The 21,904-nt window shown below is 36.2% G+C and overlaps 1 protein-coding gene across 1 annotated transcript in view; it reads left to right on the top strand.

Annotated features, from left to right (window-relative positions):
- LYST (lysosomal trafficking regulator) overlaps window positions 1–21,904 on the top strand; it is a 213,573-nt gene that overhangs the window by 71,693 nt on the left and 119,976 nt on the right. The window contains exons 11-17 of the mRNA XM_024252983.2: window positions 3,531–3,640; window positions 5,760–6,186; window positions 9,041–9,185; window positions 10,522–10,695; window positions 15,805–15,965; window positions 16,837–17,027; window positions 20,566–20,811. Coding sequence (XP_024108751.2) covers window positions 3,531–3,640; window positions 5,760–6,186; window positions 9,041–9,185; window positions 10,522–10,695; window positions 15,805–15,965; window positions 16,837–17,027; window positions 20,566–20,811 — 1,454 coding nt within the window. The remainder of the gene's footprint in view (window positions 1–3,530; window positions 3,641–5,759; window positions 6,187–9,040; window positions 9,186–10,521; window positions 10,696–15,804; window positions 15,966–16,836; window positions 17,028–20,565; window positions 20,812–21,904) is intronic.

Genomic DNA, 21,904 nt, shown 5'->3' on the forward strand with positions numbered 1-21,904 from the left:
AGTCATTTATTTTGGGTCATATGGTAACTCTGTGTTTAATCATTTGAGAAATTGACAGACTGTTGTCCAAAATGGCTATACCATTTTACATTCTTACCATCAGTGTATAAGGGTTCTAATTTCTTCACATTCTTGCCAACACTTGTTATTATATGCCTTTTTAATTATATCTATCCTAGTGGATATGAAGTGGTATCTCATTGTGATTTTGATTTGTATTTCCTGGAAGGCTAATGTATTAAGTATACCTTTGTGTGTGCCTTAGTCCCTTTTGTGCTACTATAACGGAATATCACAGACTGAGTGATTTATAATGAACAGAAATTTATTTTCTCACAGTTCTGGAGACTGAAAGTCCAAGATCAAAGTGCCAGCATCTGGCAAGGGCCTTTTTGCTGCATCCTCACATGGCAAAATGCAGAAAGGAAGAGAGGCAAAAGGAGGCTGAACTCTCCCTTTCATAAGGGCATGAATCGCACCCATGAGGGCAGACTCCTCATGACCCAGTCACCTCCCAAAGATCCCATCTCTTAACACTACCACAGTGGCAACCAAATTTCCACTTGAGTTTTGGAGGGGACAGATACTTACCCCATAGCAGTGTGCTTTTTAGCTATTTGCATATTTTCTTTGGATTTCTTCAGAGAAATGCCTATCCAAATCCTTCAACCATTTTTATACTGGTGATTCATGTTTTGATTATTGAATAGTAAGAGGTTTTTTTATGTATTCTAGATGCAAGTTCCTCATCAGATATGTGCTTTGCAAATATTTTCTCCCATTCTTTGTGCTGTTTCTTAACTTTCTTGATGGTTTACTTTGAAGCATGTTTTAAAAGATTTTTATGAAGTCCTATTAGTCTATTCTATCTTTCATTGCTTTGCTTTTAGTGTCATATCTTAGATCTAATACAGGATCATAAAGATTTATTATTTTAAAAAATAATTTTCTCCTCTCCATATTCCCTCCTCTTTTTTTCTTGTATTCTAATTGTAATCTTGAGCCTTCCCAATTGATCTTGCAAAGATAAGATTATCCTTCCTGTCGTATTGACTGCGTCACTGTTTTTATGCTACATTTTGAGACATTTTTTCAATCCCAACCTTTAATTTCTTATTTCAGTAATTTTAATATTTAAGAGCTCTTTTTTGATTGTTTTCTGGTTATTTCTTTTTCATATAAGGATATAATATCTCCTTGTATATATTTGATTATGGTAATAAACATCTTAAAGGTTCTTCTGTCCCCAAATTATCTCTTTTTCCTCTGGGGTCAGTTTTGTCTGTTTTTTGTTTTTTAAATATTGTTTTTACTGCTTTAGGTTGCTAATTCTCTAATATTTTTATGAACCTTTTTAGCCCATATATATTTAATAAAACTGTTGGAGATTTCCTCTAATATTGTGAAAGTGAATTTGTTTTCTATTTTGGCCTCTTTCCTGGGTGGGTAGTATGTTGAAGAGCTCTGTGTGAATGTGCCATTGGATGATTAGGGGCTTCCCAAACACCTAGTGAAGAGAGCTTTACTTTGGGGGACCATTAGGGATACTATTACCCTACATGGCAGTTTGCATACCTTAGAAAAATGCATCTTTCACATATAGGGCTTGGCTGGCATATAGTGTCTTTGTGCTGAGAAAAAAGGCATCCCTTTCTTGATCCAGGCATCACAGCCCAAAACCAGGATGCATGGCTTGGCATACAGCATTCAGACTTTATTTTAGTCTCTACTTTTCCCTTTGGTTAGGCAGTTTGTTCAGTCTGCAGACTGTACAGTTATACTCAGTAGCCGTGATGCTAAAAGCCTATGTACACCTGACCTTTTGCTTGGTAATCCATTTTGTGTCTTTAGAGAAGAGTTATCAGGTTTGGGACCTAGAAGTGAATACTGAACTATCTGTGCTCTGTACTGAGAAACAGGAGAGAGGTGGATATTCACAGACAGACCTTTCATTAATCCCTGTATTGTCAGCCGCCCTCTCACTTTCTCTCCAGACCTTAGATGGACAGCTCAGCTTCTTACTGCTCTGAACCTCTTTGTAATTCAAAGGAATTCTAGGTTGCAGCTTTCTCTTTTATCCATCTACTTTTCCGTCTTCAAGAAATATTTTTAAATCTCTTACTAGATGTGCCCCAATGCCCACTGCCCCCACATATTTTTTCTGTTACAGGTTTCTTCCTTCTTATAATTCTGTACTTTAATGCTATGAGTTTTCAGTAGTACACAGAAGCAAGTGTATATATCCATTCCCCCATTTTTAACTGGAACCTGTCAGTTTTGAACTGGAAAAAAAAAAATAAGCACACACACTTTGATCATATTATTTTCCTACTTAAAAACCTTTAATGGATTCATGTTATGTACAGGGTAAAGTCCATGCTATTTTATAGTCTCATTGCAAGTAGTCTCTCCAGATGTATGCACTATTTTGCTACTGTGTCAGCTCATTGCTTCTACAAAATATGTTGCTTAAATATGGCTTCTATTCTCTAAACTCCAGGTCTTCCAAAACTACCAATCTTTTAAAACTTACCTCAGGTTTTAAATCAAGATTATTTCTTTCAGGTCAAAGTGGAGATAATATTTATTTTCTAGGGTTTTTTGTTTTTGGTGAGGATCAGCTGAAATAAAGCATGTAAAAATACTTTGAACACTGTAATTTGCTCTACCAATATTAGTTATTATTTTGCTCTAAAGAATTCTATGAATTTGTGTGTCACCATTTATGTTTTATGCTAAACCTATGGTGGAATAAAGAAAATGTTCAAACTAAATAGTTTGTGGTATTTAAGTATTTAAATCATCTTTAATATTTCCACTACTTGTCATCTAATTTTGTACTTAAAAAGTGATAGATATAATTAAACGTTTTCAAGATAAGATAGCAGACTATTTTATGATATAGAAGTATTAGCTTAACAAATATTATATTGATTTATGCTTCTTTAAAGAATGCCCTTAGTTTACTTGTAGCTAATTAATCTTCAAGAAAAGTGAGCTCCTGCTGGCCGGGCATGGTAGCTCACACCTGTAATCCCTGAACTTTGGGAGGCCGAGGCGGCTGGATCACCTGAGGTCAGGAGTTCGAGACCAGCCTGGCCAACATGGTGAAACTCCGTCTCTACTAAAAATACAAAAATTAGCTGGGCATGGTGACACGTGCCTGTAGTCCCAGCTCCTCGGGAGGGTGAGGCAGGAGAATTGCTTAAACCCGGAAGGTGGAGGTTGCAGTGAGCCGAGATCATGCCATTGCACCCCAGCCTGGGTGACAGAGTGAGACTCTGTCTAAAATAATAATAATAATAAAAATAATAAAAATAAAAGTGGTTTCTGTTGTTTTTGATGGTTGGTGGGTTGATTTACATTTAGTTATATTGCTATTTCTTCAGCAAATTTTGTGATTCCTATACTAGATTTTTTATAATCCATTCAAAAAGTGACAATAGTATTTTACCTCTTTTGGTGAAATTGCTCATTTGTTCCTCTAATTGTGTACTTGCTTTAATTTTTTCCCTCTTTCTTTAATTTAGCATGCCAGAGAGTATTGGTGGATCTTTTGGTATCTTTGATGAGTTCAAGAACATGTTCAGAAGAGCTAACCCTTCTTTTGAGAATATTTCTGGAGAAATCTCCTTGTACAGTAAATATGCTATAATTTTTACATTTTTCACTGATAAATTATTTCACTTATAATTTTTAATAGAATGTATTTTTAATTATTTAGAAATGTTACTAAGCTCTTTCTTTTGATGTGACAGTTGATATAGGCAATTTCATGTTATTATGTGTGAAATACTCAATTATTTGCATATATTTTAACCATTTCACTTCAATTTTGATTAACCAGACATATCGCTGAGATTATGTTTTCTTTACCCACCCCATCCCCAGTTTTTGTGCTTCAGAAAAGCTGAACAATTTTAATTACTAAAGAGAACTTAATTATGAATAGTTATAACCATCTTAGGGATTATCCTTTTCAAAAGGTTATTATCCACTATACTTTTCAATTATTGTCTATACTTCCCCTTTCCATTGGTGTGGCTTAGTGTCTTTTAAACTGTTATCTGCTAGGAAACCCATTTTTATAATGAAACCTTGACTAGAAGCATAAGCAAATAAGACAGAAAACTTTGGAGCTACTTTGTAGTGGGATTGGATGTTCCAGAGCCCTGCCCACTTTATCACCCTGCTCCAGTCCCAAGGTTCCTGAGGGAGCTCTGTGGAACATGGGTTAAAAACCACTAGTGTAGATCATTGAAAACTGGCTGCTATATTTGTGGAATGCGTTTTTATTACTTCTTCTGAGTATATTTGTCATTATCATAATCAACATCAGGTGTTATTTTAAGCATGAATAGGACATTGTACTAGGTTAATCTTTCTTATTTTTTTCCTTTTCTCTCCTTAGTCATTGTTCTTGCCTTTAATTAAATGGGCATTTCCTCTTATATTTTCTATAAATTCTACATTTCAGTTTAACCAAAAACTTGTAATATAAATAAAAGCTTAAAACCTTGTTTCAGTTTGCCAAACACAGATGAAAGAAAATTTACTTGATATGAAAAAATCATGTGAAATAAACTGGAAAGTAATTGAACACTTAGTTTTACGAAGCCAGTCGTGCTCTAAAGTCAGAAATCTGGAGAATTTGTAATGTCTCTGGTTATATCCCTGATTTAAAAGTAATTGGGAGAAGAACCATGGTTTACTTAGAAATAAACATTTTTCTTTGGTAGAAATGATTCTTGATATAAGTATTATACTTAATTTAAAATTTAAAACCAAATCATAACTATTAAATCTAAATATATATCAAAAAATCTAGGTACCCCATAAATATATGTACCTACTATGTATCCACAAAAATTAAAAATAAAAAAATAAAAAAAAAAAACATCTAAGGCAGGGCGCCATGGCTCACGCCTGTAATCCCAGCACTTTGGGAGGCCTAGGTGGGCAGATCACCTGAGGTCAGGAGTTCGACATCAGCCTGACCAATATGATGAAACCCCATCTCTACTAAAAATACAAAAATTAGGTGGGCGTGGTGGCATGCACCTGTAATCCCAGCTACTCAAGGAGGCTGAGGCAGGAGAATCGCTTGAACCCAGGAGGCAGAGGTTACAGTGAACTGAGATCACGCCATTGCCCTCCAGCCTGGGCAACAAGAGCTAAACTGCATCTCAAAAAAAAAAAAAAATCTAAACATGAAACAAATTAACCACAAAAGATTACATATTTTAAGAACGAAGGCTGGGCATGGTGACTCACACCTGTAATCCCAGCACTTTGGGAGGCTGAGGTGGGTGGATCACCTGAGGTCAGAAGTGCAAGACTAGCCTGGCCAACATGATGAAACTTCATCTCTACTAAAACAACAAAAATTAGCTGGGGGTGGTGGTGGGTGCCTATAATCCCAGCTACTCTGGAGGCTGAGGCAGGAGAATCACCTGAACCTGGGAGGCGGAGGTTACAGTGAGCCGAGATCGTGCCACTGCATTCCAGCCTGGGCAACAGAGTGAGACTGTCTTAAAAAAAAAAAAAAAAAAAAAAAAAAAAGAATGAAATCTGTTTCATATTTTATCTCAGCTACAAAAAAATGAAAATTTTAAAGATGTGGGAGATAGGAAGGTATTTAAATAGGAATGCTGATAAGTGTGGGTATGTTTGTATTTTCATTTATAACCTAAATTTCAAGATTATTATGTGCTTTATTATGTGATCAGAAAGTTTCATTTGTTTTTCTTTTTCTCTAGAAAATTCTTCTTCTGGGTATTCTGAAAATTATTGAAAGTGATACTACTATGAGCCCTTCACAGTATCTAACCTTCCCTTTACTGCACACTCCAAATTTAAGCAACGGTGTTTCATCGCAAAAGTATCCTGGGATTTTAAACAGTAAGGCCATGGGTTTATTGAGAAGAGCACGAGTTTCACGGAGCAAGAAAGAGGCTGATAGAGAGAGTTTTCCCCATCGGCTGCTTTCATCTTGGCACATAGCCCCTGTCCACCTGCCGTTGCTGGGGCAAAACTGCTGGCCACACCTATCAGAAGGTTTCAGTGTTTCACTGTGGTTTAATGTGGAGTGTATCCATGAAGCTGAGAGTACCACAGAAAAAGGAAAGAAAATAAAGAAAAGAAACAAATCATTAATTTTACCAGATAGCAGTTTTGACGGTACAGGTATGATGACAGGATTATCTGATTTGTTCACAAAGATTGTTTTCAGACTATAATTTTCCTTGAGCTGTAAAAATGTGGTAGTGTTCTTAACACTCTTAACATGTTCCTCACCTTAAATGCCTTACTTAGTGGTGGTAGGTCCTGACTTATCAAAGCATGAGTTATCATATAGCCTTGAATCTCCATTACGGAAACTTTAGTTTTTTATAGGGGTGAAGGGGACACCACATATACAAGTTTTTCTGGGGTCATCAGCCCCTAGAGTTCCTTATGGGACTTCTTTCCTGGTCCCATTACTGGATTAGGGTGGCTCCTGATGTTACAAAAGGATAAAACCCTATAGCTGCTTTTCTTTCTGTTGTTTCCCAGCCCCTATTAGACAGTCCCCATTTCATTTTCTTTCTCTCTCTTTTTTTTTGAGACAGAGTTTCACTCTCCTTGCCCAGGCCAGAGTGCAATGGCGCGATCTCGGCTCACTGCAACCTCCACCTCCCGGATTCAAGCGATTCTCCTGCTTTAGCCTCCCGAGTAGCTGAGATTCAGGTGCCAGCAACCACACCTGGCTAATTTTATATTTTTAGTAGTGATGGGGTTTCACCATGTCGGCCAGGCTGGTCTCGAACTCCTGACCTCAGGTGATCTGCTCACCTCAGCCTCCCAAAGTGCTAAGACTGCAGGTGTGAGCCACCACACCCGGCTAATTTTGTATTTTTAGTAGAGACAGAGGTTTCTCCATGTTGGTCAGGCTGGTTGCGAACTTCTTTCTCTCTTTTATTTCAAGTTCTCCTTCTCATGCCATGTCTTACCTCAGTGGCCCTCCCCTAGTTCCTGTCACAGAATGTTTAAATGCATCAGCCATTCTCCAACATTAGAATAAATTTCATTCCAGTTCCTTCTTTAACTGAAGAATTGCTATCGTACTGCACCTTGTTTCTCATATGACTAGGGCAGAAAAAAAAACTGTTCATTGAAAAGCAGTTTATGGTGATGGAAAGTGAAGTAGATAGGATAATTCTTAGGGCCTGTGGAATGAATGAAATGACTGGATGAGGCAGATGTTTAGGGTTTTATATGTACATGGAGATGCAGGCCTCGATAGCTCTTCATTCCACAAATCTTTCTCATCCAGTGGAACCTCTGTTTTAGGACACTATGCCTTCACTAGAATTTTCTGTTGTGGATCGAATTTTGCCACCTAAGAACTGATAGCTCTACATGTGATAATATTTATTATGATGCTATCTAATGTGCGTTGAGTGCTTTCTGTATATGTGTCACTTTGCTCAGCTGTTTCTATATACATTTTTAATCTTAACAAGTTAGTAAGTGCTCATACTATCTGTATTTTTAGAGGAAGTTAAGTAGCATGACCAAGTTATATAGCTGGTAGTTGATGGAAAGGAATTGAAACCCACCTGTTTTTAATTCCAGAGCCTTAACATTGCTACTATACTATAAGCTGTGCAGATTGCTTTCTCATGTTTTGATAGAGGCAATCTCAATGTAAACAGTCTCTTATGAATAAATATGCATAGTGACCTGAGAAAAGTAAATATTGGAAAGTTTTTTCTTAGTTTTTTATTTTAAGGATATATTAGAAAACATATTTTAGAAAGATGATTTTGTATAAACACTTAAAAATTGTAGACATATATAAAAATTTTTGAAGAGAAATAAAGAATATTTTGCTGCGGTATCTTACCTTTTACCTCTAAACTAACTGGTGCCTTTGGGCAAATTAACCTCTCAGCGCCTCAATTCTGTCACCCTATCTATATTTACCTTATAAGATGGTTGTGAGCATTAAGTTAAATATTTGTAATATTACTACTCTATAATTCCTAGGTACACACTGGTTTTGTCCTACTCTTTTATTTTTAGAAGTTCATATTTGGTATGGAACATTTTTAAAATTTCACATCAGATATGAGTTCTCTATATATCATTTATCTTGGTCAGTAGCCTCAAAATAATCAGTGACCTTAACTCTTCTTTTTTAAAACTATTGTCATCCCTACAGGGAGTATTTTTTTAATATCGGTCATGGTTTTACCTGTTGAAAAATAGCAACTAATATGTGTGCAGTCTAATAAGCAGTAGTGTTCTTTAAAAGTCTAAGCCTTTGGACATGTATTTTGTATTTTGATATATCATAACATAGCTTTACATAAAGTCACGTGTATTATAATGACAAGTAGATCATCATACATCTTCAGGTAGTGCTGGGTTTTCAAAGATGAGGAAGAGGAGTCAAGATGAATAACCAGATAGCCCAAACCTGTAAGCATTTACCCTAGCTTGCCTTAAAGAAACATTAGAGTTTCAGAATCACTTAGCAATTATATTCAAAGACTACTCACCAGGGCATATAAATTATGAATATATTCAAACACTAGAGTTTTTCCTTAAAATTTGTAGTATGAAATTTTTAAAAATCATGCCGTATTATGATAATTCTAGAATGAGTTTTGGTAGTGTGAGGCATGGACAATGATGTGTGCTCCCTGGACGAGGGTCAGTGAAGTCATAGTTGATAAAAGAAGCTTGGTACACATTGTAATAGGTTGTCACATAGCAGTCTGGTTATGCCCACAATTGTCCTCAGTTATTATACATTTTTAAACATCTAATAAACTTTTAAAGTACTGAATTACCATTTTACATTCCTTGTGCTTTTTTGGAGTTAACATCTATACTCTGGAAATATGGTTGTTTGGAACAGGTCAGGCTCAAACATTCTGGGTAGATAACCTACTACAAATGAACAAATTTGCTTTGTATTCTTCTAAATTCACTTTTCTACTCAATTGTTATGAACCATTTTACTGATCATTCTAACATCTTTTTCTTATAGAGAGCGACAGACCAGAAGGTGCAGAGTACATAAATCCTGGTGAAAGACTCATAGAAGAAGGATGTATTCATATAATTTCACTGGGATCCAAAGCGTTGATGATCCAAGTGTGGGCTGATCCCCACAATGCCACTTTTATCTTTCGGTATTGATTATCCTCAGCCTCCCATGAATAGATAATGTATTTAAATAATTTATGTAAGAGACATTAATGTGAAATCTGCTAATAAAAGTTCATTATAGCAAAACAAAAAGCCTCATTTAAAAATATATACATTCTAACAGCTATTAATACCACTTTTGTAATAGTGTATTATTCTATCCAAAACTCCATAAAGTCTAAAATATATTAATTCTTGGCTGGGTGTGGTGGCTCATGCCTGTAATCCCAGCACTTTGGGGGGCCAAGGCAGGCAGATCACCTGAGGTCAGGAGTTTGAGACCAGCCTGGCCAACATAGTGAAACACAATCTCTACAGAAAATAAAAATAAAAACAAAAAAACAAAAAACCGCAAAAATTAGCCAGGCATGATGGTGCATGCCTGTAGTCCCAGCTACTTGGGAGGCTGAAGCAGGAGAATCGCTTGAGCCTGGGAGGCAGAGGTTGCAGTGAGCCCAGATCACGCCACTGCACTCCAGTCTGGGTGACAGAGTGAGACTCTGTCTCAAAAATAAATAAATAAAAATAAAAAATAAATTAATAAGTAAAATACATTAATTCTCTGTTTGATTTTAGATCAAATACTGAAGTCTTATGCTATGGAAATATTCTATCAGATTGTAATGGTCTTAAGATGTTATTAACAGATATAAGTTTTCCATGTGGATTATATATTTAATAGCCATTACCTAATAAGCTTGGGTTCTCCTTGTTATCTTGTCCTTTTATGCTATCTCCTTTATTAAGTAGTATAGATACAGGTCTTTTATTTGTATTGAGTATGAATAGTATGATACTATTTGTCTAAAACTCAAATCTAAACAAACCAGTATGTTATTTAGGAATCTATACTTTGTAAACATTACAAACATTACTAGGTGCCTTATGTACATTATCTCCTCATTCTTTCAGTAATCCCACAAAGCAGATTAGACCTCCAATACAGTCTGGTATTTAGACATTTATATTAATTTTTCTATGAACCAAATAATACATTGTAATTTCTAAATGGGCAATGACTATATAAATAGTAATAATACATATTTTTTTACAAACTGAATTCTGAAAATTATTGCCTAAATTATGACTACCAGCCAATGAGTCTAATCTATTTTAGTTCATGAATTGAGGTAATGATAGAATAACTAAGTAGCTTATGGTATAAAACGAAGACCTACTGACTTTTCAAGCACTTTAAAAAAAATAGAACTGATTTTTAATCTTACTTAAATATTTAGAATTATAGTTACTATATATATGTTAAACAGTGAGGTCAGAATTTTCATGTTTTCAGCCTATGCCTTTTCTCTTTTTCTGTAGTGTGTGCATGGATTCAAATGATGACATGAAAGCTGTTTTACTAGCACAGGTTGAATCACAGGAGAATATTTTCCTTCCAAGCAAATGGCAACATTTAGTACTCACCTACTTACAGCAGCCCCAAGGGAAAAGGAGGATTCATGGGAAAATCTCCATATGGGTCTCTGGACAGAGGTAGGAAGCATTTTGAGAAAATGCATCTCAATCTCAGTTACAATGTTATGTTTCATTAGTCTATTATAGCTTCTGAAACTACAGAAAATTCTAGGTTTTTACTATAATAAAATTTACTATTTTTTTTTGTTGTTGTTTCTTTTTTATTATTATTATGCTTTAAGTTCTAGGGTACATGTGCACAACATGCAGGTTTGTTACATATGTATATATGTGTCATGTTGGTGTGCTGCACCCATTAACTCATCATTTACATTAGGTATATCTCCTATGCTATCCCTCCCCGCTTCCCCCACCCCACGACAGGCCCCGGTGTGTGATGTTCCCCTTCCTGTGTCCATGTGTTCTCATTGTTCAATTCCCACCTATGAGTGAGAACCTGTGGTGTTTGGTTTTTTGTCCCTGTGATCGTTTGCTGAGAATGATGGTTTCCAGCTTCATCCATGTCCCTACAAAGGACATGAACTCATCATTTTTTATGGCTGCATAGTATTCCATGGTGTATATGTGCCACATTTTCTTAATCCAGTCTATCATTGCTGGACATTTGGGTTGGTTCCAAGTCTTTGCTATTGTGAATAGTGCCTCAGTAAGCATACATGTGCATGTGTCTTTATAGCAGTATGATTTATAATCCTTTGGGTATATACCCAGTAATGGGACGGCTGGGTCAAAGGGTATTTCTAGTTCTAGATCCTTGAGGAATCGCCACACTGTCTTCCACAATGGTTGAACTAGTTTACAGTCCCACCAACAGTGTAAAAGTGTTCCTATTTCTCCACATCCTCTCCAGCACCTGTTGTTTCTTGACTTTTTAATGATCGCCATTCTAACTGGTGTGAGATGGTATCTCATTGTGGTTTTGATTTGCATTTCTCTGAAAAATTTACTATAACTTACAAATCTGTCAGAGTTGGACTTTTTTTTCCTATTGGTCATTTTCATGCAAAATAAGCACTCCTGTAGAAGTGACTGTTGAAAATTAATATTTGGGTTTGGGGAGCATGCAGATACCTAAAAATTTAGACATTTATGTATAACTATATATCAAAGAACAGAATCTATAATTTCATCCTGCAAGCCCATATATTATAAAACTGAAGCCATGATAATTATTTAAATTAAGTGGCTAATAAGGCTAATACCTAAATTAAATTAGGCTTTCAAAAGAAATTAGAATGACTAGCCTGTGTATAAGGTGATAGATTCAGATAGAGTGCTAGAAATATACCAAGTGATAGATTCAGGGAGAGTACTGTATGATTTTTACCACATAGGAGAATTGTGAGCCAAGTTAATAAGAAACATCTTGTGGAATATCTTAATGTAAAATTTTAGCCTGTAGGAACTATAAGGTATCTTCGATTTGTAAGCATTGGGAAGTATTGTATTGAATGAAGTAGCATGAAAGAAGATAGAGAATTCAAAACTGTAACGTAGCATGGTAGAGGATTAAGCTGGTTGGATGAGTTTAAGTTGAATAATGAGAAATAAAAATGAATGGACATGGTGAGACTACTTAACAGGCTTTGAATGCCAAGCTGAGAAGTCTAGATTTAATCAAAGGGAACATAATGTATTGCATACTTATTATGTTGCAGACCTTTTGCTAGGTGCTTTATATACATCATCTAATTCTCTCAAAAATCCCTCAAAGTAGATTAGACCATGGAAATAACATATACCCTTAACACAGATTAACCTATTTTTATTCATTCCTTTGTTCATTCATCACATTTATTGAGGAATTACAGTGTTTTGAATACTTGATGTATTAATTAGGCCTGGGGGACAGTGGTAAACAAGGTAGACACATTCCCTGCCTTCCTGGAGTTCACAGTCTGATGAGGAGTCAGACAACAAGCAAACACAATTAAACGAATATTTACAAATGCTGACAAATACTGTGAGGCCCATGCTTTAAAACCCTGAGACAGAAAATATCGAGTTTGACACTTACAATGGGTGGATCAGGGAAGGCCTATCTAAGAACAGGGTATTAAAGCTGAGACCTGAAGGAGGAGATGGAACTTGCCCTGTGCAGGTGGGAGGAGGACAGTTTGAGGTGGAGGACAGGGCATCACTGCAGGAGGCTGCAGCAATTGATTGCTTACAGCTGTCCAGCCTCAATAATAGAGGGAGACAGGGAGCAAGGGCTTGTGGATTGCTTTACAGTCCGTGGTGTCTGCCACAAGCAAGAACATGCTTTGGAAGTAAAATTAAGAGTTCAGTTTTGTTGTATTCATTTAAAAAAATGTAAAAATACGTAATTGAAGCCTAATTTCCATTTTCCATGTTCCAAATAAAATGCTGTCTGTGACGTTCTCGAGCCTCATACCTGCCATGGCAGCTGTAGCCAATCAGCAAATTTGTTTCCAGAACCTATAGTTAAATCAGATGGAGCTGGGGCTGGAGTTGTAAGTAGAGAGCCTCTTTCTCCTCCTAGATACTCTCCACTCAATTTCTTGAGCTCTCAACATGTGCCAGGCACTGTATTAGGCACTTTATACAGATTACCTGATTTAATCCTCCCAACAATACTATGAAGTAGGTATATTATTATCCCAATTTTACATATGAGGCAACTGAGACCTAGAGTGACTTGCCCAAACTCATGCCACAAGTAAGGGGTAGAGCTGAAAGTTTAACCTAGACTCTGACCCTAGGGAGGGCCCATGCTTTAAAACCCTATGCTTTGCTGCCCCTGCAGCCTTTTTCTGAATTACATCAACTGACAGGTAGAGGAACCATAAACCATTAGACATGTTCAGAATGAGAGATTAGATTTTTATTGTGGACAGTCTGAAATTAGTAAGCATGGTCACTTGATTCACATATCACTCTGTTTTTTTTCCCCACCAACTTACAGCTACATTCCTTTGAGAGAATTGTTTGCCATTTGGCACAAGTTAATTTCATTGGTTAACAGAGCAAGTGACCAAGGACAAATATTCTATTCTGTTGACTTAAACTTGGTGCTCTAGTATCTTCATCACCTTATAAGCTATAGAATAATTTCTAGGCCAGGCATAGTGCTTCATGCCTGTAATCCCAGCACTTTGATAGGCCGAGGCAGAAGGATTGCTTGAGCCCGGGAATTCAAGACCAACCTGGGCAACATGGAAAAACCATGTCTCTACTAAAAATAAAAAAATTAGCTGGGCATGGTGATGTGTAGCTGTAGTCCCAGCTATTCGGGAGGCTGAGGCAGGAGGATCACCTGAGCCCAGTAAGTCAAGGCTACAGTGAGCCATGATTGCACCCCTGCACTTCAGCCTGGGTGACAGAGCGAGACCCTGTCTCAATTAAAAAAAAAAAAAGAATTTCTAAAAGAATATATTTGAAGAGGCCTTTTAAAATAAGGTAACAATACTGAAAATGAGTTAATACTTTCTATTAGTTGTTATTAACAGCTTACAAATATGGCAGAACTATATGGCACATAGTAGATACTTAATATTTGTTTAATTCATTTTGCATGCATCCTGCAAAAGGTTTTCTTTCACCCTTAAAAACACTATTTTATTTTTATTTTATTGTTATATTTTTATTTTACTTTAGTTCTGGGATACATGTGCAGAACACGCAGGTTTGTTACATAGGTATACATGTGCCATGGTGGTTTGCTGCACTTATCAACCCATCATCTAGGTTTTAAGCCCCACGTGCATTAGGTATTTGTCCTGATACTCTCCCTCCCCTTGCCCCAGTACCCACCAACAGGCCCCGGTGTGTGATGTTCCCCTCCCTGTATCCATATGTTCTCACTGAAAAACTATTTTTTAAAATAAAAAATTTAAAACTATTTTAATTCATAATGCCACTAGATGGCAATGGAGTTTCAGTCACAGCCATTTGTTTGGTCAAGGAGAAGTCTGTCATTGAACATATCCCACATCTTTCCTTTATTAAAAAAAAACCATTAAAATAGTTAAGTTTATATGTTATATGTGAAACAGAGAGCCTTAAGCAAAACTTTTAAAATAAATGTATACAAAGTTGAATTTCTCATTAAGAGCTACCCATGTTAGCTTATCCTGTCTTCATCTTACAAATTTTATTTAGACTTTGCCTTTATAGATTACTCTCATTATCTTAAAATGGAGTTTAAAACATTCCTAAACTAGGGGTAGAGCTCTGTGGTTTCACTAGTTGATGAAGTCCTCCCTGCTTTGTGTGTCTTTCTGTGAGAAAGCTTTATTTTGCCTTTTCCAGTACTCTGTCTTTTGTAAGCATTCCTTCACCGTTATCCATGAAGTAAAAGAGACTAATCAAAAGCTGCGTAATCACTTAGCATTAAGAAAACAGAAAATGCAGAAAGCATTGGCATTTCAGTGGCTAGACAGAAATTTTGAAGAGTTATGTTTTTACTGATTAGTTTTCAAAGGCCTCATAGATGACGTAACATTTTTGGAATGTCATGGATTCCAGTTTTTGGAATTGTCAAGATGGGAGACTTCTTGGCAAAATTAAGGGGAGGTGGTTGGTTTTTATCTGTAAACCAGGAAGGTGCATATACAGAAGTCAAATGGCAAAGAAAACTTGCAGCAAATGTCTCGTCACATTTCCCATGGCCTGCCGTGGGATCATCAGGTATCTCTCTTTGGCTCCCCTCTTTCTGCAGCACCTTTGACCAAGAGACAAACAATTAGCCCTCCTCTCTTGCCCCAGTGCCAGCTGATAATGATCCAAGAAAATTGTTCAAGAATTCCCCATTGTAGGCCGGGTGCAGTGCCTCACACCTGTAATCCCAGCACTTTGGGAGGCCAAGGCGGGTGGATCACGAGGTCAGGAGTTCCAGACTAGCCTGGCTAACACAGTGAAACCCCGTCTCTACTAAAAAAAATACAAAAAATTAACCAGGCCTGGTGGCGGGCACCTGTAATCCCTGCTACTACGGGAGGCTGAGGCAGGAGAATGGTGTGAACCCAGGAGGCGGAGCTTGCAGTGAGCCGAGATCATGCCACTGCACTCCAGCCTGGGCAACAGAGGGAGACTCCGTCTCCAAAAAAAAAAAAAGAATTCCCCATTGTTAAAAATATTCATGCTTTAAAAATACTTAGTACTAGTACTTCCTAAAGTCATTGCTTTAACTTGTTTTTAATGTAGGAAGCCTGACGTCACTTTGGATTTTATGCTTCCAAGAAAAACAAGTTTGTCGTCTGATAGCAATAAAACATTTTGCATGATTGGCCATTGTTTATCATCCCAAGAAGAGTTTTTGCAGTTGGCTGGAAAATGGGACCTGGGAAATTTGCTTCTCTTCAATGGTGAGTGAGCTATGATTGCATCACTGCACTTCAGCCTGGGTGACAGAGTGAGATTTTTTCCTTTGAAACATTTCCAGTTTTTTTCTCGTTAACAAATATTAAACTAAGTAAATTAACCTGGCTAAAATATCCATCTCTGTTCCTTTACTTGTGTTTAATAAGTACTGTATTTCCAAGATTCTAAGATATACTTTTAAAATACTTTAACATTTTTGTAATCTAGTTGTGTCTTACAATTGATATATACATTTAATATAAAAATGTATTTCCTACATCCTCAAAAAAGAGAAGCTCATATTAAATTAACGTTTTTTAATACTGGATAATGTAGCATCATGACTAGTAAACTTATCTTGGTTGTCTCCTTTATAATTTTATTAGATCTTATACAAATATCAAATTTTAGGGAAAAATGAAATATATGATTTTAAAAAAATATGTCCTTAAACCTGACACATACTAGCATTCAGACGGTGTTTATTGACTAAATAGGAAGGAATAAAGATATTGATTCAAATTTTAGTTAGAAATGGAATTTACCAAGATATAGCTCCCATTATTTAAAAAATACAACAACAAAGTAAAATAAAACAGAAAACCTGTTTTCTGGCTAAGGAGCAAATAGAAATGTTATGATTTAATTAAAAGCTTCACAATTAACTTTATATACATTAATTCATCTTCCATCATAGTTGGCATAGGTTATTTTCTCATTACACCAATTTGGAAATTGAGGCTTTATCAATTTTATAAAATATAGTGAACAACTGAAAGAATCTGGCTACAAAAAATAATTCCTGGTTTCTTGCTTTTTATGAAAAATTCTGGTTAGAGTGTTTTAAATAACTAACTTTATTTTTCTGCTATTCAGGAGCTAAGGTTGGTTCACAAGAGGCCTTTTATCTGTATGCTTGTGGACCCAACTATACATCTGTAATGCCATGTAAGTATGGCAAGCCAGTGAATGACTACTCCAAATATATTAATAAAGAAATTTTGCGATGTGACCAAATCAGAGAACTTTTTATGACCAAGAAAGATGTGGATATTGGTCTCTTAATTGTAAGTTTTAATTTTATAAGTTTTAATTTTATAGTAAATGTATTTAGGTATATTTATTGAAATGTATGGTTATGAATTAGATTTCTGAAGATTTTCATGTGGTTCCTTATCATTTTCTTTTCTTAGAATTATGTTTTTTTCTGAAAAAAATTGAAACACTTTGATCTCCTTTCAAAATTTGTTTCAGGCTTTATATCTCCTTTTCCTTGAAATTATATTTCTATAAAAAGTTTATCAGTTTAGTTTATTTTATACCTACTAATTATTCAGGAAAAATGTTTATGATACAGTGAAAATAACACTTGTTAGTTTGACATACTCCTAAAAAATGTTGCTCATTATATTTTCTTTCCATACTTATAAATAAATAATATCCATTTATAATGTTAGTTTTAGTTACATATATTCAGGTCTTAGAAAACCTACTCTTTTTTATTTTTTATTGTTTTTTTTTAAGAGACAGGATTTCACTCTGTCACCCAGGCTTGGGTGCAGTGGTGTGATCATGGCTCACTGCATGCAGCCTTGAACTCCTGGGCTCAAATGATCCTCCCACCTCAACCTCCCAAGTGGCCGGGTCTGTGGTCATGCACCACCACACCGGGCTAATTTAAAATTTTTGTAGAGATGGAATCTCGCTATGTTGCCCAGACTGGTCTCAAACTCCTGGCCTCAAGCGATCTTCCCATCTCAGCCTCCCAAATGGTGAGATTACAGGCATGAGCCACCATGCCTGGCCTAAAAAACTTATTATTTAATATCAGTACAATTAGGAATTTTGCTTTCAAAGTGTTGCTGATTCTGCTTATATGAGAGTATATTGATTTTTATATATTATTCCAATATTTTGTTCTACCAGTATATAATTTAGGAGCGAGTGGTGAGGATTTTTCTTTATAGCAACTAGAAAACTGAGCCTTCATAGTCTTAGAAAATCTACTAAAATCTAGTAGATCTGGCCATGAAACTGGGGTCTGCTTTCTCTTGCTTCTTATGAAAAGTACAGATATTTCTTACTTGAAGGAGACTACTGTTTTGGAATGTATTTTGTTGTTGTTGTTGAGTTGCGGGGAGGGTAGATTTGGTTGTCAATAATTATTGGGTAGTAAGGGCCAGGGATGCTAAATGTTCTACAGTACATGAACACTATTATACAACAAAGAATGATCCTATCCTAAATGTCCCACCGTTAAGAAAACATCCTTTAGGGAAATGGTTCCTCAAACCTGAGTGTGCACCAGAATCATCCAGAGGGCTTGTTAAAATACAGATTGCTGGGCCAGAGCTTCTGATACAGTAGGTCTGAAGTGTGACCCTGGAATTTACATTTTTAAGAAGTTCCTAGGTGATGCTGATGCTGATGCTGGTTGAGGATCACACTTTGAGAACCTCTTCCTTAGGGAGACTGAGGAGCTCACACAGATGTTTGTTCAAGTAATAACTTTAACTCAATAGTTTTTGGTTAATCCATTTGTTTTCATAGAAAAATTTCCCTAATCCTTTTATTTTTCCTGAACAGTATATAGGTCATATAAGTTACAAAACTCAACATAAATTATCATGAATGAAAATTCTGAGGGTTTTATGTGAAAACTATTTTTAGAGAGCAAATTGTTTAAGCCCGATTTAGTAATTTGGGAGTTATAGGCTTGTGAAACAATGGTTAGGGAGAAGTGGTACCCTTGGCCAGGCACGGTGGCTCATGCCTGTAATCCCAGGCATGGATTTGGGAGGCCGAGGCGGATGGATCACCTGAGGTCAGGAGTTTGAGACCAGCCTGGCCAATATGGTGAAACCCTGTCTCTACTAAAAATACAAAAACTAGCCGGGCATGGTGGCAGGTGCCTATAATCCCAGCTACTCAGGAGGCTGAGGCAGGAGAATCGCTTGAACCTAGGAGGCAGAGATTGCAGCGAGCCGAGAATGCGCAATTGCACTCCAGCCTGGGCAACAAGAGTCAAACTCTGTCTCAAAAAAAAAAAAAGAAAAAGAAAAAAGAAAAGAAATGGTACCCTCATGTCAGGGTGCGGCGTCAGATTTCTGATTGAAACTACTGCAAGTTTGAAACTTTGCTTTTCCAGCATAATCATACACAACAGACAGTATAATTGGTTTAGCTGGTGCACAGATATGCTGGGTGGTATGTCTGATTGCCGTGGGTCATAAATAAAGCACAGGTCAGACACGGTGGCTCATGCTTGTAATGCCAGCACTTTGGGAGGCTGAGGCGGGCAGATCATGAGGTCAGAAGTTCAAGACCAGCCAGTTTGAGACCAGCCTGGCCAACATGGTGAAACCCTGTCTCTACTAAAAATATAAAATTAGCTGGGTGTGGTGGCATGCACCTGTAATCCCAGCTACTCAGGAGGCCGAAGCAGGAGAATTGCTTGAACCCAGGAGTCGGAGGGTGCAGTGAGCTGAGATCGCACCACTGTACTCCAGCCAGGGCGGCAGAGCAAGACTCTGTCTCGGAAAAAAAAAAAAATAAATAAATAATAATAATAATAATCAAAGCACAAGGCCCCCATCCAGTTCTGAGAGAAGACACTGAATCTATATGATTTCCATGAGCCTGGGTTTGGCATCTACTACCATTAAAACCACCTTAAAGTACATAATGGGCCAGACACCAAGGTTCATGCCTATAATCCCAGCACCCTGGGAGGCACAGGCAGGAGGATCACTTTAGGTCAAGGGTTTGAGACTAGCCTGGGCAACATAACAAGACCATGTCTCTACAAAAAAAAAAAAAAAAAAAATTAACTGGGTTAACTGGGTGTGGTGGCAGGTGCCTGTAGTCCTAGCTGCTTGGGAGGCTCAGGTGGGAGGATCCCTTGAGTCTAGGAGTTCAAGGCTACAGTGAGCTATGATCATGCCACTGCACTCCAGCCTGGGTGCCAGAGCAAGACACTGTCTCTAAGAAAAACATACATTCTGCATTTAAAATTAACTTTAATTTTTAAAATAGTTTAGAGAATCTTGACAGGGAGCCACACACTCCCTTTGCCTGGGAGAAATATCTGAAGTTCTATTTTATTTTAGTTAGGTGTGCTGACTGTTGACAATCTGGAATTTTATTCCAGTAGAAAGATCTAGTTTAGAGTTGCTTTTAAATGAATAGTCAGCCAGTGAGCAAATGGAAAGCAAAAATTTCAAATTAATTGGCCTTACCCAGAGTTCCCAATATTTTTAAGTGCTTAGAATGGTGCCTGGTATGTAATAAGTGTGGTTTAAGACTTAGTTGGTATTAATAGTAATAGTATAACTTAATATATATTCTAAACCGAACAAAGCTGGAATCCTTCTCAACCTTGATGTGATCTATACAATTGATCACTGCTGAATAAATCACTGATCATTTGCTTTGTGGGAAACAGCCTTGCTTCTAATGTTTATCTGTTTAGTGTAGTAGCTGTTGTTTTTTAAACAAAGAAAAGGATCAGTTGAGTGTGTTTTCACTTTGAAATACTTACTTGCCAGTTCATAGCTTGCATTTTAAACTTGGTGTCATTACTGAATGAAAATATTTGTGTTTCAGGAAAGTCTTTCAGTTGTTTATACAACTTACTGTCCTGCTCAGTATACCATCTATGAGCCAGTGATTAGACTTAAAGGTCAAATGAAAACCCAACTCTCTCAAAGACCCTTCAGCTCAAAAGAAGTTCAGAGCATCTTATTAGAACCTCATCATCTAAAGAATCTCCAACCTACTGAATATAAAACTATTCAAGGCATTCTGCACGAAATTGGTGGAACTGGTATATTTGTTTTTCTCTTTGCTAGGGTAAGAATCACTGGTTATAGTTTTGTCTAAAGAGAAATGACTTATTTATTATTGATAAATTAAAGGATTTCTTTTGGACCACACGAAAAAGCTACACTCGACTATATTAAACTTTTAAGATAAAAAATTACATATTAAATATGTTATTAAGCTTTCTGCCATAGATGATTAAGGTTTCTTCTAATTTATGAATATTTTAGAAGTTTTCTATTAACCAAAAATGTAATTAGTACAATTAAATGTTAAATGTACAAGTTTTTAAATTGAGAGGAGGATATTTTTAAAAATAAAATTTATGAAGTTTTTATTCCTTAAATGTTTCCAATGCATAGGAAAAAACTAAGGGTCAACAAATATGTTTTTAAAAAAAAAAAAACTTTATTTGGGTTTGGAGTTTTTTCAAAAAGGAGAACTATAAAGTTTGACTCAGGCCTAAGTACCATTTTAGAATGAATCATTTAATTATCTGTCCTGATGCAAAGTAGACAGTCAGTAATTATAGACTATTTCAGGGATTGCTGAAACCTATATTAGGGAGCACAAATAGTCTCACTTTGGTAAAAATCCTTTCTACTTCCTCTGGGTCCACATCCCTGTTTAATTAAAGCAGCTTTGATCTTCCTTCATCCTCGGAATGCCATCTTCATTTTATCCCTAAGTATAACTTTTGCAACATTATCAAGTTTTCATAGTCTCCCTATCTAACTTTCTTTAATGGAAGCATCTTTGATTAATTTTGCAATAAGAAGCATATCAGCATTTGTTGTTGTTAGGGTTCTTACAAATATTTTGTTAACATTTGATCCACCATACTCTGTAATCTGTCTTTTCTTCTCCACCTCTTCCTTTTTCATAGTTTTTTTATCTAGTGTCTAGTTGAATAGATTATCTCCTAGTGTTTTAAAATTAAAATCCCTTTAACTCCTCACCAATATTTTGTGATCTTTTGTACCATTGTATAGTTTCAAAATGTATATCCTTGTTTTCTTCTCTTTCATCAAGGTATTGAATATAATTTTGTTATTGTTACATAGAGTTTGGATCTTAGATAAAATGTTTACATTTTTATCTTTATATGTTTAGTATCTTGCCA

Source organism: Pongo abelii, chromosome 1, assembly GCF_028885655.2.
Source record: "Pongo abelii isolate AG06213 chromosome 1, NHGRI_mPonAbe1-v2.0_pri, whole genome shotgun sequence".
NCBI classification, from domain to species: domain Eukaryota; kingdom Metazoa; phylum Chordata; class Mammalia; order Primates; family Hominidae; genus Pongo; species Pongo abelii.